The sequence below is a fragment of the Zonotrichia albicollis genome, chromosome 1 (assembly GCF_047830755.1).
Source record: "Zonotrichia albicollis isolate bZonAlb1 chromosome 1, bZonAlb1.hap1, whole genome shotgun sequence".
Taxonomy (NCBI): Eukaryota; Metazoa; Chordata; class Aves; order Passeriformes; family Passerellidae; genus Zonotrichia; species Zonotrichia albicollis.
The window spans coordinates 122,800,251-122,827,707 of record NC_133819.1 but is presented as its reverse complement, the minus strand read 5'-3'; the positions used below and the strand labels follow the sequence as shown (position 1 = coordinate 122,827,707).

The window sequence follows — 27,457 nt, the reverse complement described above, 5'->3', positions numbered from 1 at the left end:
TCAAGACCTGAAAGCAGCTCTATAGAACACCAAAATTAATACTCTTCATAACCTCTTGAACCACCTACTTCATCAGTGAGTTTGGAAGACAAAATTGTCAGAAGCTCAATTTCAAAGTACCTACTGATAGCCTTCAGAAGATTACACTGTAAACCATGTAGCTGACAAAGTGGATACAGGAGTTGAACCATAAATATTTGATCTGTGTTGACACCAAAGGGTTGTGGAACAAGTAGTTTGTGTTAGTTCAATCTTTAAAGGAAACATTCCAATCACTGTTTTAAGGAAAAAGTGGCTCACTTTAATAACCACAGGCATTGGTCACTATTTGACAAGACATTCTAAAAAAAAGTAATCACAATTTTTCTGATAGTAGTTTACAAGTGGATGGTATACATTAAGATACAGAGGTAGAATTTCACTTTTACAATGCTTCACTAATACAGATTACCAAATTCAAGGCACAAAATTGTTCGCTTTACAAAAAATACTGTAAAAATGTCATTTGCTGTTCTACAACGTGAGTACAACTCAAAAAAAATCTTTACATCCTTTCATATTCTGAATGTAGAGTTGCATCAGGCATTATTCTATTTTTCCTTTGCTAATAATTGGCATATGACCAGCACTTACATAAACAGTTTGTATTTCAGCTGAGTTGCTTTGTCTTTTAGGCACAAGTCCAGTTAGAGAATTCAACACAACAGTTTCCTTGGGGGGGTGGGGGAACTCCGTCAGAAGTAAGAATGAGGAAGAAGAAACGAAACATGTAGTCCATAATAGTAAATTGGACTCTGACATATAGAGGGAAATGGAACACAGCATATTTCAAATTAAGTCAACTTGGAAAAAAAGTCAAATGAAATCACTGACTGCATTCCTAAAAAAAACCAGATGCCCAGTACAAGTTTGCTTTGACAGTATGTAAGACATTCATTTGCCTTTGAATCGGCAGAGATTTACAAATTTCTTTTCATCTTTGTTTAAATAGAACACACACAGTTGCAACAAAAGAGAATTACACCACAATTTGGCCATGTGTCCTTTAGAGAACGTGGGTGAACGAGTGAAGAGATGCATTCAGAAATTGTCCTTGAATTTGCTATAAGATCATGAGCAGTAGCTTAAATTGCAAAACTTCCCTCCCTTCCTAAGTAACGTAAGGAAAGTCAAACCACTTCTGAAGCATTCCATCTTCTGGCTGGAGACAGCTCTTAGAAGCCTTAGCAGACTAAGGAGGAGATATCACACAGTGCATCCCTACAACAAGTAGTATGACTAGTTTACTGTACATACAGTGATATTCTAAAGGACAATGGTGGCAGCTACATTGTAAATTCATTTGAGTTACCTATCACATTTCCCAAGTACTCTAGTCAGTTTTATTTACAGTATATAAAAATCCATTGATTTTTAGAGTTCAATACACAGGTTTAGGACCCAAGAGAATGCCACAGTAAGATGTTGACATTTGCATCTGTTAGATGCAAGTGCACTTTGCAATTCAGTCATGTAACATTATTGCATTCACCTATAAATGTTAGTCCATCCAAAAGTGTTAGATTCCATTTTTTGCTTCATTGTTGTTTGTAGCCTGTTTCCGTTGAGCGATGAAAGGATACATACACTTGTCTGCTCCCAAAAATCGATACATGCATACCACAGCTTCAAATGGCAGAATACTGGAAAAAAGAGGTTATAGATTTGTTAGAAGACAGCATGAGACAAAACCTCTGCTTTTTGTATGTATGTACTCTGCATGTATTTAAAACCACACTTTTAAGTACATGTGTTTACACGAACTATGTACTTGGTCTCCCTAAAAACAATGTAATACCTATTGGAAATTCTTCTTAAAAGACTTAAGGGATTTTTATTTCACAGGGATACTTTCAGAGAGAACTAAAATTCTAGAGTCCCAATCATACAGGCAAGTAGAAAGGAGAAAGAAGCTGTTTATTCACATGCTTCCATCTTAGACCAGATTTTCTGTTTCTTCACAAGTGTGATAGCTTGTTTTAAAGAACGGGGGCAGGGGGGATAGGGGGGCAAGGGCATTACAGAAGGCCTGGTAAAAGCAAGGCATCTGCTAAAAGCCACATCAGCAGAGGTCATCAGACATCGAAGATATTCTTTAATGTGGGATTAGTGTTAGTTAATGCCATTCTTTGATCACCAGATGTCTAACAACCTTGATTTATATTCTAAACTCAATCATCCATCCTCAAGAAGAAAGGTCCAAAGTAAAGAGCAATTTCCTTCCCCCCCTCCAGATAAAATTCCAAGAGGTCATTATGCGATGGATACCTGGCTACAGATCCTCCCCTTGTTCCCACATGAACAAAATATTGTTTTTATTTCAAGTGTAATACTCAGGGGCTCTAGTGAAAGAATAAAATGGGATTCCTCAGGCCCTGGGAATAGCAGCAGGCACTTGTTCAGTGGCAAGCAGTACAGTTCCAGCCATTAGGAGTGATGACCACTGAAGCACCAAGAAGTAGATGTCACTGGTACAGGTGTCTCCAGTGCCAGCAGCACTGCTTGTGCAGTGACTGGAGGGCCTTTGATCTAAAGGCTGCTGCCTGGGGCACAGATTATGCAGAAGCTTTGATCTCCCTGTTGGAAGCTGAAGTGTTGAACCAAGGGCTTTTGATGTGGCTGCTGCTGCTGTAAGGCATCGCCTGTGCAGGAAGCACTGAAGCACCCTCTGAGCTTCTGGGTGAAGGAGTTAGTTCTTAAATATACTGACAGTGGCCTTCATTTGGTGTCACAATAGACACATACATCTCTCTTCCAGGAAAGAGATGAGCAGTCAATATACCTCTATTTTTTGGTGACTCTGTCCACCAAGAGACACTAGAGCCAGAGGAGAATAACCACCTTGTAAGTGGAATAAAAAACACCAAGGTGCTCAGTTTCAATCATCACTTGCAGAAATAAAATAATACAATACTATATTTTATATGTTCCTCCCACACACTACAGATTTAAAACAAAACACAGATGCCTGTGAAGCTGTTCTCCATAAACTAGAATTCAAGTGATGTTATATCACAGGAATTGAAGCAGCTCCTGCATTGTCTGGCATCACTGAAATGTTAGCCTGGTTACAGATTAAAACAGTTTTCATTCTAAAACTGCAGTGTGTTAGAATGAAAGAAGTAATTCCTTTAAATAGACCTTTTGCCAAACTTAAGACTCTGAAAATTAGTTCTGAAAGTACCAATTTTCAGTTTATCTACTATATCTGTGCAAGTTCTGAAGAACCTGCAGGTAGGAAGGGCCTCCTCACACACTTGTTCTAGAAACAAGCAGCTAGACATTCCTCTGCTGAGAGCTGCCTTATGCCCCATTCCTAAAGAGGAACTCAAACAGTGGAATTAATAGTCTGTTAAAAAGAAAATAGGAATCCAAGGAGGATGGAAGATGCAAGAAGGTTAAAACAAAGATGCATAGATACACAGGGCCTTGGTTAAATGAAGCTTCCCAAGCAAGCAACCTACAAGCTTGCAAGCCAACAGAGACTTATGAATTCTAGCAAAATGGCACCTATGGCTTGTGTGGGTGGGAGGGTGTTTGTATCATGAAACTGGACATGCTCAGGAATTTTGTGATTGCATTGCCAAATAACTGGCACTTCAGTTCTTACCTTTTCATGAAGGTGACCATGTACATGAGGCGAGGTGTGCAGATCATTGGCTGGTCTGTAAGGATGGCTCTCATAGCCTGTTTCACACAGTACTCGGGTTTCAAGGGTGGAAGGAAAGGCTCAATTTCTTTTCTGGAACATTTGATTAGGACAGATTAATATGATACCCAAAGGACCATAGACCCCAGTGAACAGTTCATTAACTCAATTTATTGGAACTTGTTTATATTCACTGTTAAGTTACAAAGACTATAGCTCAAAACTTGCATTGTCTGTGTACAAAAGGACAGAAGACAGTGAATTCAGAAAGTCTCTTTTTGAGTCTAACACTAACATACACTAAAGCAGATGTAATATTTAATATTTTTATGGTACCACTTGAGTTATCTTTAAATACTTTTAAAGTATCTTTTAATACTTTTTGGCACTACAAGCACAGAGCAGAAGGAGAATTCTACTCACCTGATCCTGCACCCTCTAAACATTCCTGTATCTACAAGATAAGGGCAGACTAAAGTAGTTTTAATTCCATCCTTTTCAGCAGCCTTCAATTCATGGCTCAAAGACTCATGGAAGCCTACAGCTCCAAATTTGCTGGCACAATAATCCTGTGTTGGCAAGGAATGAAGCAGAGGAAAAAAAAGGAACAAATATGAATGATGTTCAAAGCCAGCATACCTGAGGTGATTCTGCACAGATTTTGAAAGCAACTACAAAAAGACACCCACTGAATAGAGCACCACATCAACTCATTTATCACTTTACTTTTGAGGTAATTAGCACAGAATCATGAAAGCAGGAAAGCTGAATGTAGGAGGATATTACCTTGGATTCAAGTCTTTGAATCAGGCAGGCTCACATGACAAGTTACTCCAATTACCAGTTTGCTTAATAATAAATGCTGCAACAAAGGACTGAGATACCTAATACTACCTTGGGCCAGATTTGAAAAAGCTTGAAGAGTTGGCAGGGCATAGGTGTAAAAATCTTAAAAGTGTTACTTTTAAGGTTAGTTTCAACAGAAGATGCAACCAAGATTTGAGTTTTTCTATGAGATGCACAAAACCACTACTGCTGTCTATGCAATAACTTTTTATTGTTGCTGAACTTAGTGTGTTTTCAGTTGGATGTGTCCATCTCTGTTGGTGGTCACACCCAGTTTAGGAAATTCCTTGTAACTTTCTCAAGACAGTAAACACTCTAAAAAGCCCAAAGTTACACCATCTTCCTTCATTTAGGTTATGAAACACTGCAGTTTAAGGTCCTGGATTGAGCCTTACCTGTTTGCAAAGAAGCCTACACTTATGGGGTAATAAGACTATTATTATTTTAGACACCTTAATTAATTTTCACTAACTGAATGCTTTTTGTTCACACTTGCATTTGTACTAATGACTTTAAAAAATGACAAGCTGTAGTCCTAACTTATTTTTATGCACCAGACAAGTCTCACAAACTGGAGTTTTCAAACACCTGCTAGTGAAGCAGGTGAGCCATACATTCTAGAACTTTTGCAGTCATTTCCCCACAGAAACAAGAAAAGTTACTTTTGAAAGCCCTTGCCTTTGGCTTCAAGCTTAGCACTGCATATCTTGACAGGAATAGGCTAAATGGTTCCTTTCAAGCTCCTAAATTCATCAGGTAATTCAAAGATAACCTGGCATTCTGAAAGCCCCAGCCATCCTAGGATTTTGCTCTCAGGACCAACTCCACCATCCAAGTAAATGAATGCAATGCCTGCCCAAGTCCTGTGGCTCCCACTCACAGGGAGCCATGTGTTGATATGGTACTTAGCACCATAATCTCCAAATATCTTTGAAGATTTGACCTTACTTCCTCTAGCTGATAATATTTAAATATCTTTGGCAAAAAGTGCCAAACTTTTTGTTCATTATAGTCTAACAAACCTCCACTCCAGCAGTACTGAATAGCCCCAAGGAACTTGCAACTGTCACAATGTGTCCATGGTTCATTTCCAGCATCTTGGGAAGGAATGCTTTAGTGGTCTACAAAAAGAAAACAACAAAAAACAAAGTACACATAAGCAACATAAGCAACATAAGGAAAAAAAACCCACTTCATGAACAAGTTACACTAGCAATGAGTTCTCAGAAACTCTCAGTTTACCATCAAGAATATAGAAATACAATCATTTTACAGGTTTTGAACTTGAGTTTGTCAAAAATGCTAACAGAAAACCTACAGCTTGTTTGTGAATCCAGATAGCAAGGCAGCAAGGATTATATCTGCAGAAATCCTAAGGTTAAAGGATCAACTGAGCTCAGACGTGTTTATTTTACTAGAAGAGACTAGTTATCAGAAGGAGATAATTTGACCTTAAAATGGAAGCCACATTTTTTAAAAGACAGAAAATGAAATGCAAAGTGTTTAATTACACCATCCAGCACATCTCTGTTGAGACCAGTACCAATTATCAGTTCTAATTATTGACAATGTTTTTTAAGTTAGATATTGCTAATTTTATCCAAGTAACTTACTGCCTTAGGACCTTTATATTAAAAGAAACACTACAGGTGGAGTTTTTGCTGTTGTTACTTTTTACCTACAATAGAGCCAATATCTGCTAGTTTAAATTACTTTGCATCTTTATTAATATCTATAGCACTGCTATAGCTAAAAAGATATACATTTGTGTTACTAATTCCTTAAAAGTTTAAAAATGAAATAAACTCAAAGCAAGTCTCAAGATGAAACTTTAATTTTAACCTCCAATTTTTATACTTTGGTTATAACAAAGTTTGTTTCTGTTTAAAAACCTGAGTCAGAGTTAACCCCTTAAAAAAATTAAGTTTTAAGCAACACACATTGAAGGTACTTGCTGGAAGATCACCCCTACCAAAATACCTATCTTTGTCATCTCTTTTCTGAAGCTGACTCAACACTTCCCCATTAAAAATAATTATTAAGCAGGGCACCATATTTACAACAAAAATCAATGAAGCAGTAAAATGGTAAGTGTAGTTATGATGTACTTCAGCTTTTAGGGTGTCAGTGTACTATACAAGATCACTTCTAAATTGCCCAAGAACTTCAGACAATGCTTTTTAATCACAAACACGCCTAGTTAATATGTTAATCTATTAGTGACAGAGCTACTAATTTATTCCAACTCACTCAATACCATGAATGCTTTATACTCCCAAAAACCAACTCTTCCCATGTAATTTTTATACAAACTCAGAGAATGCAAATGCCCCTTAAGTATTTCCTACTTGCTTAATTGTTGGTCTGAGCCTTGTCAGCTGCATTCTTAAAAAGACATGCAAACTACAGCTGAATCCATCTAATTCCATTCTTATGCTGTCTGCATTTTCCAATCACAGACGTCAGGACAGTTTTGCTCTAATGATTTTCACATGTTCTTGTACAACATTTTTGCCTGCAGGTGTTAAATGACTAATCCAGACCTCCTAACACCACACAAAAGAGTGTTTTCACTGGACAGCCGGCAGATGATAGAAGATTAACAGACCTCCTGACTCCTTGCCTTTTCTACTGTTGATTCATACAACTCCTAGATTCTGTCATAATTACATAACAAAGCTAATTATAAAAAAATAATCTGAGAGCAAGCTGCCTTGTGTTTGTTTCTTTCCTCATGGCAGGGATCTCTAAACCTCTTACATAGAGCCTCTGACAAGAATTCAGTTTGCTGTTAAACTAATCTGTGCCAGGCACACAAAGTTTCAGCCTCTCTTCCCATGTTGCATGGCAACAAAGCCGAGTCATCATCGGGCATGGCCACCCGAAAAAGAGGCTTCGCTTGGACAGCACTGAAGTTTTACAGAGCGCTCTTTCTTTGCAGCCTGCCTTGCACACTGCAACACCAACAGTGTGTATGCCAGCCCTGATCCTCTGTGCTATCCTTGCACCACATCCACGCTCCCAGCTCAGTCCTGCTAAACCATTTACTCCACTCCCCAACATTTGTCAGCTTCATCAGCACTTTCCACTTATGTCTCAGCTATCTGTCCACATCACATTGGAATGACTGATTGCCACCTCACATTGCCAGAAAGCTTGATAATGCAGACTGAAGCTCTGGCTGCAAACCACAGCAACTACAGAAAAGGGGCCTTGAAGCTTGTCTTGGGGTAGAGAAAGAAGGGAAAGAAGTAGTGACAGATTTTTTTTCTACTGCTTTCAAGGCATGAGTCAGTATTGTCTTCCAAGAGATGAACAGACAAGTGCACCAATTATCTTTGCTATGGCGCTGCTTTTTCTTCTCCTTTTTTTTCTGTTGTTTTTAATATGGTGAACTATGTGTCTTTAAGTGTCTATGTTTAGCTTGGCTGAGGAAGAGAATTTCCAAAGTCATATATGTATATATATATATAAATATGCAAAATAACCAGACTAGTAAATTTCAGAAAGCCCATTCAACTATGCTATACTATGTCAAAGCATAAAGGTTATAAAAATTGAGTTTTCAGAGCTTGTGGCTAGAGTAATCCATTTTCAACCAGATGAAATTGGTACATGAAAAATACAGCTTGTTGAGGACACTTTTGGGTGACGTCTTCAGCATCTCAAGTGCAGACTTGAACAACTCCCAGCAGCAGAACTAGAGCCACTTCCCCTAAGTCACCACTTAAAAGCCATTTATGGCTCAATTGGAAAAAACCCACAATTCCTCTGCTTTAAAGACAATTAGAAATGCATGGAAATCTTTGCATCGGACCTCAGTGTTCTGAGACAGCCTGTTCAGATCAAGCCCTATACTTTGTCATGGCATATTATCCCAAAAATCCACTTAAAATCTGAAGTTGAGGGAGTCTATAAAGATAGTATAACTATCATACGTAGAAAACTTAGCAGTCCACTATCAGCATCTCCAGTAAATGGATGTTAGAGAAAGCCATCTCGATTGCTGCCATTCTCCAGCCATCTGCAGCAGCTGGGAGTCAGCACTTGAAAACAAGCACTGTCAGAGGCAGACACACCCTACCGGGGGATGCATTTCCAGGCTCAGAGTAAATGCTTGCCCACTGCTCCTCCCAGCCTCCTCTCGCTGGGAAAAACAATCCCAAAGTGAAGTTATTCTTTCGTAGTATAAGCAATCCCTAAATAAATCAGTGTTCTTACTGAGCTTCTGGCACCACACACGTCCTTGATCAAAGCAACTTCCTCCATACTCTGATTCCCAGTTTTTCTACCCATTACATAAACCAGATCAACCTAGTTTCTTGTTTCTAGTTTCTTTCAGCTTCAACTACATCTGCCTACCAGACCTGAAGTCTTCTGTGTGCTTGTTGTGCTGCTGACAAACTAGTTAAGAGTTTGACTGGTTTCAGGCAAGATGCCTCCTGGGTGGCCTTCCCATCTGGAGTTTGTCTGAACAGGTACACAGACCACATTAGTCTTCTGAGGTGATGCATGGACATGCTAATCCTCCATTAAAAAAAAAAATTAGAAGACACCAAGCAAAAGATGGGTTTTGTCCATGGCATTAGAGGTCATGAACCAGGTCCCCAAAATAATTCAAATCAAGTCAAGTGGTTTAATTGAACTATCTGCCTTCTGGTTTGATCCTCAAAGCTTCAGTTTTACCTCTCACAGCTGCACAGGAAGACATTTAACCAAAACACAGAAGTATTTAAAGTCAGAGCTGGGTCATTTATTCATGACAAACACACCACAGTTCTCAACACTGAGGAGAAAACAGTAAGTAGAATATAGAGGATGAAAGGAATTGTGATGCATCAGGGCGAACAGTCAGGGAAGTTATGCAAGTGTTCAACATTGAAAAATGCAAGTTAAGCATCTTCTTCATCCAAAATTACCTTTTTCTTTTTTTAAGGGGAAAAAAATCCCAACAAAAGCCAAAATCAAAAAGCAAACCCCAAAAGCATAGTGGGAAAATGAATTTTCTAACCTGCAGTATACTTTAGATAGATAGAAACTAGGTAGGAGAGACAGAATGTATACAGCTGTTGTGAACAGAGTAGAGCTAATTTTTCAAACTAGCTCAGCCTTTAAGTTTTTTGGAACCTAGAGATCAATTTCTAATCTTGTGAGCATGTTCCTCTATGCTTTTGAATATACCAGTAAGACCAAACTATTCCCAGTAGCTGTAACCAAACTTCTATTTCATGTGCACACAGCTTAAATGACTTATTTCTCACAAGTGTGAAACTGAACAAGCATTTACATGTCACTTCATAGCTTTCGTAATCTGTTCTCAACATTTTGGTTTACGGCAAATTAACTTCTAACAGTCTAGCACTTCTTCCCTCCCCTTCCCCAAATTCTTTAGTTCCATTCTTAATGAAACAAAACTCCAAAGATTGTGAAACACAAAGAGCAGCACAGCTGCAATGTCAAGACAAATTAGTCTAAATACAGCAAATGAGAATATGAAGAAATACTGTGTTTGGGAAAGTGATTTTTTTAATTAAATTTTGGATTAATTATTTTTAAAGAAGAAAGCAAGCATCCACAGAAAACAATGTTAGCTGTATGCAGCTCAAAACAATGGATTCTGAATGCAGAAAGCACACCAAAGTAGAAAAGTATGTGCTGCCTCATGTTTAGAGAGTTGCCTTTATAGCAAAGAAAGAAACAAACAGGTACCAACACATAAGGTCCTTTAGGTTTCTCTTTTTCAATACAGTACATTTCTTCGTACTTTCTGCCTTCTCTCAACAGCCTTTCTAAACTATTTTAATGGCATAAACAAGCTGTATTACTGTAAGGTTGAAGTATCTTTATGCCTAAGTCTATGCCAAAGCTCATTTTCCACACAGTTCCTTCAGGTAAGGAGCATGGTTATTCTTTTGAATAGCAAAGGAGGTGAGTTTTCACATCACTAGTTATACACAACAGCGGTGTACTGGTATAACAGAGAAAGCATTTTCTCCCAAGCCACAGCTATTCCTGATGGCCAGAGCAACTACCTAACAGCACAAATGAGTGCACTTTTGGGTAAACGTATTGTTTCATCTTCATATTAAAAACTATTCAGGCAAATCCAAGAAGCAAAACTGGTGTGGTTAGGCAAGGACTCACATTCAGATATCTCTAGAAACTAAGGTACCAGAGAGCATAGCAGCTTGCTGCCCCACATTTGCTAATTTGTTAGTTTAACAGTGACAAGAAAAGTTTTTAATCTAAAATACATGTTATACTCTGCTTCTCCTTTAGCATGGACATAGAGTCTTCTTTTCTTCCCATTCTTCTTCACAGCCTACAGCACAGCATTGCAAGTTCTCTTACTCTTGTGCAGGACAGAATGTGCCCACTCCACCCTAGAACCAAATTGAGATTTCCACATGCCCCAGCTCCTTTCTCCATTCCAGTAATTGACAAGTGCACCAAGGTCCAACAAAAGAGCACTTCTAATTTTCTGCAGTCCTACCTGTAAGGTAGTCCAAACTATGTGGTATTGCACTAATGCACCACTATATATGTTGAAAGGGAAAGGAAAGTGCCTGAAAGGCAGAAAACCCCCATGGCAAGCTTATCAGTAAACACACTAAAGTTATTTTCAGCTACAGTCATATAGCCCAACTCCTTTCAGAAGACAGCCACTTTATATACAGTTTATAAACACAGGCTAAAACCTTTCTTACAGGATTACAGGGAAAGTCATCATCAAATGGTTTAAGAAAATGCCTTGAAAATATACCCTAGAACTCTTTCATAGGAGGATTTATCAAAGTTAGGCATGTAATATCCAAAATGCATTCTCATGCAGCAAAGTATGAAGTTGCAAGCCTGTCTTTAACCATTTACTTTCCTTCTAGCTTTTTTATTTGGTTCCAAAGAGAACTGAGAATAATCACTTCTCATTTGTACGATCATCTCAATTACTTTTCCCATATAGTCTCCACATCCTTCCTGAATGATCCTTCTACAAGCATCTCTGAAATGTTAGCTTAAAATGGGAATAGTAACTGCACTATGACTACATGAAAATACCAAGTAGTGAGTTGAAGACTAGAGAGACCACACAATACAAAGGATGTGGCTCTGACAGTAATAGGCTGAATACAGCAGGCAGACAGAAGTCTACAACTACTGTTGACCTTGCTAACACAAGGGACCAAAGCTGTACTTTAAAGGACCTCAGATGTCTCTACTGACTGTTTTCAAGAACTGCTGGGCCCCTTCTGGATAATTAGCCACTGTCTAAGTAAATATTTGAATAGCTGTGGAAATTAGAACGATTTTTGTTCTTTGGTTTCTATTCACAAGAAACGATAATGAACTATAGGTCAGAATTACACAGTCTTCCTAAAGTAATGAATTAAAAAATAAAGTCACATTTCTCTGAATTTTTTTATAGGACTACCCAGATCCTTTTGAAGCAAAAAGGATCAGGAGTTTTTGTGTTAAAAGCAAAATAGGAAACTACTCACGGATTGTCCTCAAGTGTGCCTTGCACAGGCCCTGCATTCAGAACAAAAAAAGCTAGACCTTCCAATATTTCATCTCAAAACAAGTCCCTTTGTTATTTATCTCCTAGCAGGCAACACAACCTTTAAGTTCTCACTGAAGGTTTATTTGTCCTTCACATAAAAATCCACTGTTTTGGGGCCACAGGGATTCCTTTAATATTGAACTGCACGAGCAGTTAATGCTTAACATACATGCACAGTAATAATGCTACAATTGCTGTGCAACCGGGAGCCCACAAAAGAACATGACAGACTTAAACAAAAGTCTATAATGACGATGAGTTGCACAGAAGCAAAGCCACACATACACTCCCCAATACCTTGGATAGCCTACATTAGTAGACCGAGATAAATCTACTCAGTTTAAGAAGTGAAGGTAATAAAAGAAATACCCTCAAGACGTTAAGTCACAAATGAAAAAGAAACATCAATTCATTTAAAACATTTTTTAATTTACTGAGAAATAGGCATACTTCTCTCCCAACTCTGCATGAAATACTGCATTGAAGTACATGAAGCCTTAGATTAGTAAAAACATAAGCTATTACTTGATTCACTTGGTTTATAATTTATTATTAATTTATGGAAGCAATTTTCTCTACCCTCATGACCAATGCACATACACAAAATCCCCCGTTTCTCAACAGACATATCAAATCAGCTGAGAAGCATTAAAGTTGTACAAAACAAGATTAAATCCTATTTAGGGAAGTTTGTAAGTGAGTTTGTTAGTAGAAATAAGCATCTGTCACACCATTTGCAGAAGAATAACTATGCTACAGCCCACATTTACATTACTACATTGTTTAGCATTTGTATTGTTGAGGGTTCAGTTCCAGAATTTCTCCAGTCTTCAAAGCCAATAGTTACCACTTATCCTATGAAGAGTTTCGTTATCATAGTGGTTCCTTTTTTACATGGAGCTAACTCATGTTGAGTTTATCAGACAAAAGCTGAAACTGAATTAAATAGTTTCCTTAATCAGAACTTAGTGCCACAAAGCTGTTTACAATGGGTAGACAGTAAAGATAAGATAAGTAATGCTATTAAACAAAAAAAGCACACAGGAAACTAATACCACTAGTTATCTCTCAAACATTAATCATTGATTTCCACTCTTTACTACTAGAACTAATTATGCTCTGCCTAGGGCAACTGAACATTGCTTGACTAAATTGTCTTTTGTATAGTTTGTTAGCAAGGCTTAGTTGAAACAGGCTGTGTCTATAGAGAGAGGGATATGAGAAATGCTTAGGGAAGGACATTGCAACAGAAACTTTTATTATTGTTGCCTTGTCACATCACTACATTGTCCCCCCCTCCTTCCTTATAAGGACTTAATTTCCTGTGATCTCACCCCATACTGGAGCAGAAAACAGCTTTGCTCTCCCTCTCATCTAAAGTGTAGGTTAAGTACTCAAGAACACTACCTAAGAAAGACAATTCTGACTTCAGAAACTTGCCTCTTGAGCATCAAGGTGGAAAAGGTGTCACTGTAAGCTTTATAGTGCTCTGCCGCTAATCAGACTTCAAGTTCTCTTCAGTAAAGTTTTTCTGCATTCCCCACCACTGCATCAAACTAGATTTTTTTGGGCACCATAACCTAGAGCAGGGGTTTAGCTACATAGAACACAGGCAAAAGCAGCCCTAATTTCTCCTAAAGAACACTTTTCACATCTGTTTAGGAGTCACTGCTATATATAGTTTCTGGGCATGAAGAAATTGAGGTATTCAAGCTGAACCACTCTTGTTATCACTATACCAGCAAATGGAATTCAGAGCCTTTATGTTATTGGTATCAGTTTTCACCTTTCTGCTCCCAAGAACTTCTGTATTTTTTTTTTCTAGGAGATTTTAGATTTATCTGCTTTTTAAAATGATTTCCATCCTCAGATGGAAAGTGTCCAATCTTTCTAATGTCTATATGTCACCAGTCATTTTTGCACAAACATCTAGTTGCCTTTAAAGGACATGCTTGTACCTACACAAAACCATAAATGCACTCCAACTTGTCCATATCCACCTTGCTGATATGGTTTGGCTGATGTGTAAGTGCTTCCAATGTATGCAGCAGTACACTTCAGTCACTGATTATATATTTGGACTTCTTCCCTCCAGAGTCTGCAAGTCTTTGATTTCATACAGCTACAAGAAACAAAGCACATTCTCACTGGTTGCCGAGAGAGATGGTGAAAATCTCCATCCTCAGAGGAATCAGAAAACTGTTTGGGCACAAGCCTGGGCAACTGGCTCTGGGTGGCCCAGCTGGAGCAGGGGAGGTGGACCTGATGACCCTCAGAGGCCACTTCCCACCTCAGCCATTCTGTGATTCTCCACTTAAGTACACTAATTCCCTGTTCAACCCATTCCTTCTTTCTCTCACAGAGGAAGAAGTTCAGAAGCCAGCAGAGACCTTGCACTCTTCATCACTGTGTTAACTGCAAGTTTATCCATGCAGAATCTTAACTAACTGGAAAGAATGCCAACTCCTCTGCTACATCTCTCCTGTATCTCTCTGACAACACTTCTTGCCTGTAATAAATTATCTTGATCTGAAACAGTGTCTCTTCTACTTCAATTTCTCCTTCTCCTTTGGTCACAAGCCCCTTCTGCTGGAGGGAGGGCCCAATGAAGCAGTGCAGAGCACCCAGCTGAATTTCTTGAGTAAAAAACATACTTCAGCCAAGTTCAGCAAATACATGTTCCATACTGTTTTCAAAAACTAATTATGTCCCCCTGGCTACCAGAAGTCCTCCAGTAACTACACTACCATGCCAGCTTCTTTAGGACATTCTGAGCCCTCACAAACAATTTTTTGCACTTTGAATTTTAATGGTTTTAAAGCTTGGTCAGACCAATCCATACTGGATTCTTGACAGCTAGCAATGAACAGTGAAAAAGAGCATCTCTGCCTAAGTCATGTAAAAGTGCAAAACCTAAATTACCAATGACATTTGTTGTAAAGTAATCTAGAATATGAGACTGAATAATAGAGGAAAGATAGCATAGTAAGAGGGCCATTGGAGGCCCAGCTATGTGTTTGATCCACCTTACACATAAAACAAGCAAGTCTAGACCAAAATGGAACAAATGTATACCTGCAGACTTCTCCAGACAGCACAAATTTAGGGCATAAATGAGCACAAGAACCAAAGGTTTCAAAGTACTCACTTGCAAAAAGCTGGCCTCTTCCCTCCTGGTCAAAGGCATTTTATTAGACAAGCTAATATTAAATATTAATCTCATTCTACTCTCAGACTATCATAGCTATCCAACCACAATTACTATTCATTTAAATGAAGTATTACACAGTTGGCAGCCACTGAAAAGTAAAATGCATCTTAGAAAGTGAATCCTTCTGCTCAAATCTTCCAGGTCAGTATTTGAGCTTTCTACAGAGCCATGACTAACAAAGAGCTCCAAGGTGGCTGTGACAGCACAGATATACTCCTGCAAATTCAGGAATTTAAATTACAGTCTGAGTAGGCAGCAGCACCAACCTTGTATTCTTCCACAGGCAGATCTATCAGTAAAGATGACCTAAAAATAGGTTTATTGAAATGTCAAATTTGAAATTACTTTAGAGTTTTCTACTCAAGTAAAACAGGAAGTTAACACTTGCCTACTCTCCTCCACAAAAGGTGGCTTAAGCCCTGCTGAAGTCAAGTCACTAGAAATTCTGCTTTGTTTATATACTGACAAATGGCTGTGTCAAAGGATTTGTAGTGTTTCAGAGCTATGTTGACATTAGTGCAACAAACACATTAGTTCCTCACCTTCATTAGCACAAGCTTGCAGCAAATGTCCAACCATTTGGAGAGCAGTTATTTATTGCCAGCTATTTGATAATCTTGACAAAAATGAAAACATGCCCCTATGAGTCTGCGAAAAATCCACATAACAAATTCATTTTAGAAAAAGCTATTAGATAAGAGCTCAGAATATTTTGTTCAGTGAACAAGAACAGAATCCAACTTTTAAATCCACGTTTTTCTTCAGCTTGCCATAAGCTTAGTCATCTTCTGGACTATTTAGTAAAGCTTGGTATTTTAGTCTACAGGTTTCCAAAACATTACTAGAGAACAGTACTGTCAGAACCACTTACGGAAAATATGAAGTCATCATTCATGTTTTATGATTTATGTAGCAGGCTTTTTAAGAAGTGGCTAAGCAGAAAGGGACTGCCCTATTTTATAGATACCTTAAGGCCAGTACCTCTGTAACAATACAATTCCTAGAGTACTTGCAGGCAGATGAAAGCTGAGTCACTTTACTCATCCTGCCCAACTCAGTCCCCAAGTCATTGTTTTGAATAATTTCCTTCATAACAAGGAAAGTGATTATGCTACAACTGAATATCTCACAAGAGGAACAAGACTAGAAGGAAGGTTTCTCTTTCTACATAGCAGTCTTAGTGGAAACAGAAATCTAGGGAAGATGAGATTTAACTAGAGATTTAACTTCAGTGTTTCTTCAGGAAACAGTAAGACCCTAAAAGACTATGACTTCCTACAAAGTAACTCACTGAACAAGAAGTAACATTTCTAAAATGCATGAAGCTTTTAGGTTTTAAAAACCCAGGTGTTTATGTTTCCCACTTCTCCCCACCCTTCCACAAAAGGGTGTACAGAAAATAAATAGTTTCAGCAGGTAAATTTTTTGCTTCATAAGCCAACAAAGGATAAAATGATCAAAAGACTCCAGCTAATACAGTGACTAAACCAGCAACTAATGCAATTTTCAAAGATTTTGCTTGCACAGGCATTTTAAACAAACATCAGCAAACTACTCACTTTCTTAGGGGGTGAGTCTTCAGAGAGAGAAATACTTCCTTTGCATGTCTATGGAAACTATGCTTATTTCCCACAAGCTGAAACATGGCTCCAGCCTGGGCTTTTTTTCCACATTCTGTGTTAGTAAAACTGATTTCCAGAGAAGTCAAACAGTGCAGTAGGCACAGAGATCACGGCAATCATAGTATTGTTTCAAGGTAAACAAGCTAAAGCTGTTAACACAACATTACCTGATGCGTACAGAAAACTAGCCTACCTTTATCTAAGGGTTTTTAACAGTTGTAATTAAAATACTGCCATCTCTTTTGAAGTCAAGTCATTATATTCAGACTGTTATGCCAGAGGAGGATTTGTTATAGCCTGGAATCATTCGTGACTACTTAATTATTTAGAGGATGTAAATCCTACTCAAAAAAAAAATTCTAAGGATGAGGTTTCACTAGGATAATCACAGAGGCTCATTGAATAAAACCACAGAGCTGCAGGTTTTCAGCTAGGTGGTTTTATCCTATTCCTCTTCACTGTTTCTCCCACACATTGGCTACTCCAAGTCTGAAATGCTGATGAGGTGATTCCAGCCTTCAAACAGAAAAATGAATCAACTTGGGCAAGAAAATTAGCAGCTTTCCTCCCTGCCCTGCAGACAAGTTAGTGAGCTGAACCAGCTTACCCTAACACCAGCTGAATATAAAAACTAGTGCAAGGTAAGATACAGATTCAAGGGATGGTCCCACAAGACAGACTGCCATCACAAAGCTGTCTTGTAGTTTCATCTTAGATCAACAGGACTTTTGGACAAGTTACTTTTAAACACACACTTGTGAGCTTTTTCAAAACAATGCTGAAAAGGGGAGTGCTTGAGAAGCTGTCACACAAGTTCAAACAGATGGCAGAAGCAACCAGCACCAGGGCACATTTAGGTGCAGAATTCAACAGCCAAACAAACTTGAATTTCAAAAGGCTCACACTAAGGCAGTCACCTCAGCTCCACAGGTGTTCCAGCATATCTTGGCCTACCATGCCCTCCCATCCCAGTTGTGATAACTCACTCAAGTGTTAATTTGACTGACATATAAATCATTTTACTAATATAATTATTTACAAGAACAGAGTGTTCATTCAAAAGTGTAAGCACAGATGTAAATCTCCCCCCATTTGTGACATATCTGCTTTCAAACTAAACTCTCAACCCCTAAGATTCTATGAATCTCAAAGTCTATGCCTACTCACCTATACTGTAACTGCATTTTGAAAGACTGAAAGACTAATTTTTAGCAGATGAAGAAGTCTAAGACCACAGGTAAAAGCACATAGCATCACATGCAAATCAGCTTCAGCTTGCCTTTGCAGAAGGACATCTGCCATTTTTCACAGAAGACAGAGAGGTATCAGTAACTCAGTTTTACCATCAGTGTCAATAGCCAGAAACCTCAAAGGTCAAAGGGAGCAAGGCTTATCAAGTGAGTGAGGCACTGGTTTTTACATACAGAGAATTGTGGAAAGATTTAGTACTAGAGTACATAACAAAATCCTTTCCTCCCCACAAAAAAAAAAATCCCGGAAGCGAAATCAAAGCATGAGAAGCATTGGGAGAGAGTAATAGTTCACAGCTGATAAGGATAAAAGTAGAAAAGATTTAAGAAGTGCCGTGCTAAAATGACAGAGATGGTGCTAGAAAACATAACATTCATCTTTCCTCAGCCTGTCTAGTCAGAGTAATTGATGACACTGAGAGCTATGAAAAAGGATTGCTTACCCACACTGATCAGTTAAGAAAGGTCTTAGGCAGTGTTGCAAACACTGGGTTAGCAGGACACTCGGCTGCATCATAATTGGGATTGCTTTTCCCCACCACTGAGCACACGAACACAGCTGTCTTCTCCAATTCTGCTACAGTCACTTGGTTATTACAGAAAGTAAATAACATAATGACACAAAATTAACTTAGCCAGCTTTCATAAAATAAAGGTGGATGTTACCTGCAGATGGAAGAATATGGAACTTTAAACTCCATTGCCCTCCTAACCTCTACAGGACTAGAAAGGCATACACATGGCCTTTTAGATGAGTATTTCACTGAAACACTGAAGAGCTGCTCTCTCCACTTGTAACAAGGTTAGGCACCACACTGGCAAAGACCATTGTCACATTCAAGGTTTTCCTGTCTCCCCACATCCTTCACAAGTAACTGCATAATTGCAGACCAAAGCCAGGTCAGAGGTTTTTGCTTATTCAGCTGACCTACTGTGTTCCATAAGAAGAAGGAATATAACCATCACACTGATCACTCATCCAGGACCATGCCTTCAGAGAAGATTAGCAATCCTGAAAACACTCACACAGTTTGCTGACAAGTCTCCAAGCCTCAGAAAAAGTCACAGGACACCAAAGAGTGAGATTTTCCCAAGTGTCTTACCTCTATACTATACTGCAACTCCAGCTTCATATTAGATGGATGTAGAATTGCAAGTCACTTAATTATTTATACTTCAGATATGTTTCAAGTAGTCTTGGCATGGTCTCTTCAGGAGAACCTTCCCTTTCCTTAAGTGAACTTTCACAATGCTTTTCTATGAAGCATTACGGCTTTCACTGTATTTTTATTCAGTTTAGTGAATGGAAGTAAATGGCTGATCACACCTTGTGCTACCACCTTGGACACCAATCTACAGGCAACAAATACTCCATGGGTCACAATCTGAGAACCTCTATTTTCTGTTTCTTGAGACTCTAAGATCTGTGTGCCTTTCAAATGGTGCGGCAAATTAAATTCCAAAGTATGTCTGAGAGAAGCTGTCACAAAAGCTTAGGTGTAACTGAAGCAGTTCAAGGAAAACATTATGGAAGGTCATTTTAGAGCTGTTAACTGACTGGAATGAAAATCAAACACTGTACATCATTGGTGAAAGGGAAGGGAACCGCACAAATTCAGCTGTCATTTGAACAAAAAAAGTCAGCATTCTCCATCATACAAGGAAGATGCTCCAGCACAGAAAGTATACGTAGGAAGGCTGGTGTTGTAACACATTCAAAAAATCTTCAATATGATTTTCCCACAGCCCTGAGTGTTGCTAACTAACCAAGAGTGCTGTAATTTATTCTCTTCACACTCCTTGATATGTAACTACTTATTTATCATCAAGATACAGTAGACAATGAAGAACCAGGACAGAACAGACTCAATAGCCCTAAGGGAATAGAGCTGAGAAAAACGTGGAACAACTACAGTTTGGTGGGCAGCACTGTGGAATCCCAATTATAGATGCTCAAACTCATGATTCCCACACAAGGCAAATGAAGAGGCGTTTTGCATAAGACTAAGACCTACCTAGCACCCCATCCCTACACACTCAGTTATGTGTGTTGGCTCTTCAAATGAGTACATTGCCAAAAGAGTCATTTTTATCCTCTTCCATTACTATTCTGAAACTGGTCTAAGAGTGGTGCTATGGTCAAAGCTCAAACATACAGGCACCTAATTAAAGGGTCTGGGTTGGTGTCTGCATAAAAAAAAAAAACTTTTAAAAAAATTAATGCTTTTTAACTGATCACTATACCTAAAACATGATTACAAAGCTAAGATTCAGATATACAAAAATTGCAAGATACAAGATCTAAAATTAAAGACTGCACGATGGTAACTGACAACTGTGCTTGACACAATGCTAGTCCTTGTAGACCATAAAGTAAACGCATGAAGAAAGTTCTGAACCAATAGCACTGTGCCTATTTGAACTCCAGAAACATATATATACACCCCTTTATTTTCCAAAACTTGTGCTAAGTACACTGCTTTATAAAATGGGAAAGTGTAGTTTTCTAGGGCCTGCATCTGGAAGATAGTATTTTCTCATTTGATAGATTCCCTCTCTTTTTTTGAGAAATGAACGTAGAAACAGATGAACAGCAGAACCATACCAAAGCACTTATAAGTTTTAAGTATGACTAATACAGCTATTTCCATAGCTAAGAGTATGATTGCTTTTTCCTTCATACTCACTACCCAGCATGCCACCACAGTATATGAAACACATGTGCTGTCCAGGGTAATTTACTGGTGGCATGGAGTTGGAATAATTGAGCAAGGGAAGAGCTAGTTTTGATGATACTTTTTGGATCACGTACAAATGTTTTGCTTGAACTTGATCCGGCTCATTTTTCAAAGAAACGAGTCAAGAACACATAGATTAAACTTTGTAAGTGAACTTAAGCATCTTGGGGTGCATCATTAAAAAGAAAAAAAGATTTAAGCTAACTTCACTCATCTGAAATACTAAATATAGCTGGGTGGCCTGTTAGTGGAATATTCTGTCTATATTTGATCATCAGTGCTAGAATCCTAAATTTGATAGCAAGAACTAAAAATCATGCCAAGAGGCCAAAAGACTTAGCAGAGTATGGACCCAAATATCATAAGCTGCATTTTCTTCCATAGAAGATTGTGTCCACACTATGTGTAATACTTCTGTATTTGAACTAAACAAACTATAGGCATAAGTGAGCTTTATTTAACACCAGGGAGCTTGAAGAGAAGACAACAATACATAAATACTGATACATTATAGATAACTATAGCCCCTCCAAGGCTTTAGCAATCCTGTGAGTCTAATGAGACTGATAAGTACAGCAGCTGCATCAATGGGTATTTGATTTATTAACTCTGCATTAACCATCTTCCTAAGGTATATTTAAATTTTAGAGGTTTTCATTAATGCCCTAAACACCTTATTACTGTTTCCCTCTCTAATCAGTATTTATCTCCCCCCACCAATGTCAGACCATCTGAAAATTACTTCAATTCCTACAGAGATGCCAGCATATCTTCAAAAAATCAAGCAGCTGTAAATAAATGAAAAACCACAAACAATCCAGACTAAGAAAGCAGTACACAAGCCTTTAAACTCTGGGCCTTAGTCACTCTCTATATGGATTTCTTTTTTTTTTTTTTAATATGAGAGAGCTGGAGCAGAATGCTTTTGCTTCCCCCTTATGGTAAGTTGAAGAGAACTCCAGGAAAAAAGCTATAAGCTGAAATATTTGGAGTATCCCCATGACAGGGAAACACAGATCACTGATCTCTTAGAGCTGAATACTGAAGACCTGTTGTACAGGAGGATCTTCATGTCACAGAATTTCAGAACCTGCTCATCACCCTGCACTGGCCCTTCCCCCATGACCAAAACTAGAAGGATTGCCCAGGTATTATAGTGATGTCCAATACTAATATTTACTTATCCAGCAATAGATTATTTTTCCAGAAGAAGTGTTAGAGTAGGTACAAAACTCTCAAATTGTCCCAAAATTAAGAGTTTGTAGCTTTATTTGATATGGTGCCATTCTCCAAACCACAGTATTTTTTGATACTTAAGCTTTATTGTAAAACTACAAGAAAAAAGTCCAATTCCTATATTTACTAAAATCTGATTTAGTAAGAGCTCCAAGCTATATTGTGACAGCATTTTTGAAATTTGCATCCTGACACAGCATAGAAAGAAAATTTCTAGTCTGTAGAAATTCAGCTCTAATAATTGACAAGTGCAGCCAAGTAAGTTATTATTCTTGCAATAGACTGGCAGGAAAGATAGTGTTACACTCCTGCTACAATTTTATGCATCTGCAAATTATAGTAAAGCAAAGCTGGCTTTTTTCAAACCAGGAATGGATTTTGTCCCTATGTTTTCAATATCAGAAGCATTCAAGTTATCACAGCATGAAATAACAGGTTTTTAATACTGCAGTGGATTTTATGCTGTGGAAATTGCTACATGATGCAGTGGTGACATTTTTATATAGAACACTCATAGGAAGGATTACACAAATCATGCATGTCAGCAAAATGGAAAGCATCTGTTTAGGCTGTTGCATGCTGCTAAGGCTCTCTGGACTGCCAGCTTGTGATATGGTGCACAGCCCAGTTGGAGTCACAGCAGCAAAACGGTGACAGATTTTCATGTCACTGCCTACTGCAGAAGTTGGGCAGCCTTCGATGGTAGCTGCTTGCATAAAAGCAAGATCAGATCACCTGCATTCTGCACAGAGAACAGGCAATTAATCTGATGTCAAATGTTTCAAGGGACAGTACTAGAGCCTTATTTTCAGTTTTTATGTAGAAACACATCAAGGCTTGATTAATGATCAAGGGATGAAAAAGAATTTCCCCCAAACCACATTAAAAAAAAAAAAAAAGACAAACACCAAAACCCCAGAAAGTACAGACACTTAACTACTGAAGCAGTATTACATGCAAGATCCATGTCTTTACAAAATCCATTTACAGTTTTTTGGACTAAACACCCTGCAAGAATACTTAAAAGCCTACATAATGCTCCAGAGTATTAGCTTTGCTTTTGGACCACCAGTTCAGCTGACACAGAAAAGACTAGCTGTATAAGACTTCACACATCTAGACACATTGTTCTATTTAAGTCAGCATTGACTTGCATCAAAAAAGTTGGCTTCAAATCAGCTGATTCAGATGATATCTTATGAATTAAGTAGTATTACTTTCAACAGAAGTCCACCCACTATTGGTCCAGCCAATCTTTTCTGGGACCATGAAGGGGAATACAAGGAAAAGAGTTTTGCCAACAGAGGAAAAAAAAAAAAAAAAAAAAAAAAAAGCAAAGCAGGACACAGAATCTACAGGAAGTTTACATATGAACAGATCCTCAATTAAATCTAAAGGGTGTTGACTACTCCTTTAAAACTTAAGCCAAAATCTCAAGTTCCGCAGTCCAGACATAGCTATACCTTCTTGGAATATTTTTTTTTTAAAGCCCCTTTACACTAACATTTAGAGCTAGATGAATGGAACTGTTATGGAAACCCAATCATAGCAATACTAGAATCTAAGTTTAGTTTTCTATTACTGTAAGAGACTTAGAACACACAGAGTGCTTTAAAAAGGTCTCTGAAACTGTTATTTATAAGTGTATGACTTAGGCCTGAAGGAAGAACAGCTGGAGAATTTAGGATCCTCCCATATTTTAACTCATGGTGATGTCATAATTTAGAGTTCTTGGAAACTGTCAATTCAACATTTAAGCCACATCAATAACAGTCATTAAATCTACTACACATCTCTATTGGCTTAAGCACCAATTTAACTTTCATTAAGGAGAACACGCAGAACTCTTAATTATAAGAAGTCACATAAGCATTCTCAGAACCTCTCAGATTGCTTTAAAATATACACTTTGAGACTTTAAAAGAGCTTCTAAACATACTATCTCCTGTGCACTCTCTGCAAGCTTTACAATACATTGGAAAGAGACTGCTCTGCCATTAGGTGTTTCACAGTGCAGATTTGAAGGGGCTCCTTTAGGGTTATGAAACAGCATTTCATTTCTATGTTAAAAAGTTAGCTTGTGAAGGCCTTCTAAGTTTTGAAGATGAGGCACTTTATAAAATTGTATGATGAAAAACCTTGTTTGACTGATCTTACCTTAAGTCAAAGTATATTTCAGATTGCCTAATCCTTTCATTGTTATGCAAGTGTATTTCATAACCTTATTTGAGGAATCAAAGAACAGTTTTAATACTAACAATGGTCTCAGTCTGACAGCTAATGCTAACCCAAGTGTGCATCATGCCCTCCTTCAACACTCCAATTTATGTAACTCCACACCACTATGGGTCTAAAAATAAAGCACATGGGAAAACAAGGTTTAGATGGACAAAAAGAGTAAGACCACATACTTGTTCTCCTTAATTAGCACCTGCTAGTTGTGGAGACAATATCATCCCAGAAACCACAGCTAAGATTTTCTTACTTCTACAAGCAGCCTCCAGAGAAAGCTATGAGGATAAATACACAGAATTCCTGAAAAAGTGTTCCTGGCTTGATTTCTTGAGAAATCTTTTTTGCCTTTCCTCCCAGCCTCCAAAAGGAACAATTTGCCTCCAAGGCAATTCAAACAACATTTTCAAGGGGTTTTAAAGATTTTTTTTCCCTGAAATGTGCAAGTTTGCTATTGTAATGATCATTAAAACAGTATATTAAAGTTGCTAATGTGCTGGCAGAAGAGTATGTGAGGAAAGAAGCCATTCATTAGCAGTAACAACCTTTAAGGAGATTCTGAGATTATTGCTTGTAAAGGATATAATATCCAAAGCTACAGAAATGACCACAAGACTTAGAACTCTGGATTCTAGGAGGACGCAGCTGATTTAAAATGATTTGTTAACAATCTTAATACCAGCATTCCTGTTATACAGAACAGTCAGTTCAAAACAAGAAATACCCAAAGCAGTGATCCTACAAGTGAAAAAGAACAAGCGCAAACCTCAAGGAGACAGGAGTTCTGCAACAGCAGTTCATTTCCCAAAAAGGACCAAAAAGGACAGTAGAAAGGAGCTCATAGTTACCCAGAAGTGTGCGTGACAGTTAACCATCATGGTCCTCTCAATAAGCTCATCAGGACACTCCAGAAGATGGTGCCCAGAGACCACACCAGCATTGTTAACCAGGACAGACACCTCGCCAACCTCCTTGCGGACCCTCTCAGCTGTCAAGTAGACATTCTCTCTTTTGCCCACATCACAGGTGTACGTGTAAACCTGCAAGTTGCAATGGGGCAGCACATCTTTCTCTCCATCTCCAGCCACTAAAAAACACAGATAAGAGAACAGAAGGGGTGGGGGGGCAATAAAGTTCTTGCTCATATTTTGACATTCAAACAAGTAGCTCAAGCAGAAACAGCAAATACAATTTCAAACCACCAAAACTTCTATTTACTTTGGTGTCATTGCAGTACACCAGGAGTCAGCTATTTACTATCGCTGCTACGTGTTTTAGGAAAAGCCGCAGGTTTTAAAGCAGCCGCCGGAGTCCGGGGCTCCGCGAAGCAGGTCTGCGCTCACGGCTGCGGGCACAGGGCCGGCTCTGGCTGGCACAAGCGCCGTCGGGGCGTCTGATACCCCTGCGCCCGGCGGTCTGCAGCGCGGAGCCGCTCTCAGGGCCGGCCGCAGGTGAGCGCTGCTCCGGGCTGGAGCCGCAGGGCGCGCAGCCCCGGCTCGCTCTGCCCCGGGCCGGGCAGGTGAGCGGCGGGGACAGCGCGGGGAGCCCCGCCGCTTACCTCCGGGGGCGGCAGCGGCCGCCTGCTCGGCCATCTCCCGGTAGATGTGCCGCACCATGCCCGCCGTCTCCTCGTTGCTCTGCGTGTTGATGTCCCACAGCACCAGAAGCGCCCGGCGCCGGGCGAACTCCAGGGCGAAGAGGCGGCCCAGGCCGCTGCCCGCCCCGGTGATCAGGCACACCTGCCCCGCCACACTTTTCTCTTTGGGCCGCACCAGCCACTTGGCCGCGGCCAGCACGAACGCCCACAGCACTCGGAAAGTCACCACGAAGAACTCCAGCAGGATGTTCATGCTGCCGGACCGCGGGGCCGGCGGCACGGAGCCTGCTCGCCGCCCGGCTCCCCGACCTGGAGCCGCCGCTGCCCGGGACCGCCCGCCACGGGCACCGAGGGAGGCTCCGCTCACAGGGGTCCCGCCGCCGAGCTCCCCCGCTCCGTGCCGCTCACCCCCGCAGCCCCGCCTCAGTCACACACGCCGAGGACGGAGCCCGGACACGGTGCTGCCCGCCTGCCTGCCCTCCACCTCCCCGTCCTGCCCCGTCCCGCCCGCGGCCCCGCTACTGGCAGTGAACATCTTACTCGCTCGGCCCCTCTATATAGGGCGGACTGGGCTGCCGAGCCCCTCCCCCGGGCCGGCCCATCCCGCCCCGCATTCCCGGGACCCCCCGCCCCCGCCCCGCTCCGCCCCGCCGCCGGGGGAGGTCCCCGACGGGAACGGGGACGGGACGGCCGGTGCTTTGCGCCGCTCGGGGCGGGAGTCCCGGCGGTTCCCGGCGGCTCCAGCCCGCCCCAGCCCGCCCTCGGACTACAAGTCCCGGGGTGCGCCGCGCCCCGCCGAAGCGCCATCTCGGGTGCGGTGCCGCAGCGCGGGTGAGAAGAACGCGCACGGGCGCCGAAGGTTCGTGCTCGGGGCTAGAGACACAGGGAAGCTGGAAGCCCACAGGAACCACCGGGGCACCGCAGGATGCACGATGCCCGCGTGCCTGGGGATCCTCTGCTGAGCTGTGAGAAACCGCTCAGGAAAACCCTCATGGCTTCTTGGTCTGTCTGCCAAGTACAGAGGTCACTGATATCGCACCCGCCACCGACTGAAATAGGAGCTCACAGGTGCCAGCACACGGAAAGTATTTTCTTCGGTGCGATAACAGCGGCCGCTCCCTGTAGCTGGGCACCCTGCGGCCACTCGGCGCCGGAGCATCCCGCTCCTCCGTTCGCCAGATCCAGAGGATGAGGACCAGAGCGTGCCCTTGCGATTTCCCAAACATGAGTGTGCAGGACTCATGCCACTGCCTCTGCTCGCCTGCAGCCCTGTGTCTTAAGTGCACGACGCTGCGCTTTCTCCCCTGTGTAGCCGCCAGTTTTCAGAAAAGTTGTGGGAACTTTGTCAACGCTGCCTCCCGGATTGAGCACAAATTCCGATTAAAAAGTTGCAGAAGAAAGTGCAGACAACCTCTTAAGTATATGTTGCAGGTGGTTTGGCTTGCTGATTTTAATTCACCCTCTTTATAATATTGCTAA

General features: G+C 40.2%; 1 protein-coding gene and 1 long non-coding RNA gene across 2 annotated transcripts; one reads left to right on the top strand and one right to left on the bottom strand.

Annotated features, from left to right (window-relative positions):
• Positions 1 to 278: 278 nt before the first annotated feature.
• On the bottom strand, positions 279 to 26,699 carry RDH10 (retinol dehydrogenase 10). The gene is made up of 6 exons (XM_074552524.1): positions 25,940 to 26,699; positions 25,230 to 25,468; positions 5,557 to 5,655; positions 4,112 to 4,257; positions 3,650 to 3,781; positions 279 to 1,682 (listed from the first exon to the last, which is right to left on the bottom strand). The coding sequence occupies exons 1-6, from the start codon at positions 26,229 to 26,231 to the stop codon at positions 1,559 to 1,561; spliced, it is 1,032 nt and encodes a 343-aa protein (XP_074408625.1). The 5' UTR covers positions 26,232 to 26,699; the 3' UTR covers positions 279 to 1,558.
• Positions 4,253 to 9,126, top strand: LOC141730988 (uncharacterized). The gene is made up of 2 exons (XR_012582840.1): positions 4,253 to 4,958; positions 7,056 to 9,126. It is a non-coding gene; the product is annotated as an uncharacterized LOC141730988 (long non-coding RNA).
• Positions 26,700 to 27,457: the final 758 nt, after the last annotated feature.

Bases quoted from the DNA above. Each gene is read 5' to 3' on its own strand.
- RDH10 (XM_074552524.1), bottom strand. From the start codon at position 26,231: ATGAACATCCTGCTGGAGTTCTTCGTGGTGACTTTCCGAGTGCTGTGG. The intron at 5,656-25,229 runs GTAACTATGAGC...TTCTTTTTGTAG, and splicing joins ACTGTCACGCACACTTCTGG to ACCACTAAAGCATTCCTTCC. The intron at 1,683-3,649 runs GTAAGAACTGAA...TCTTTTTTCCAG, and splicing joins ATGGTCACCTTCATGAAAAG to TATTCTGCCATTTGAAGCTG.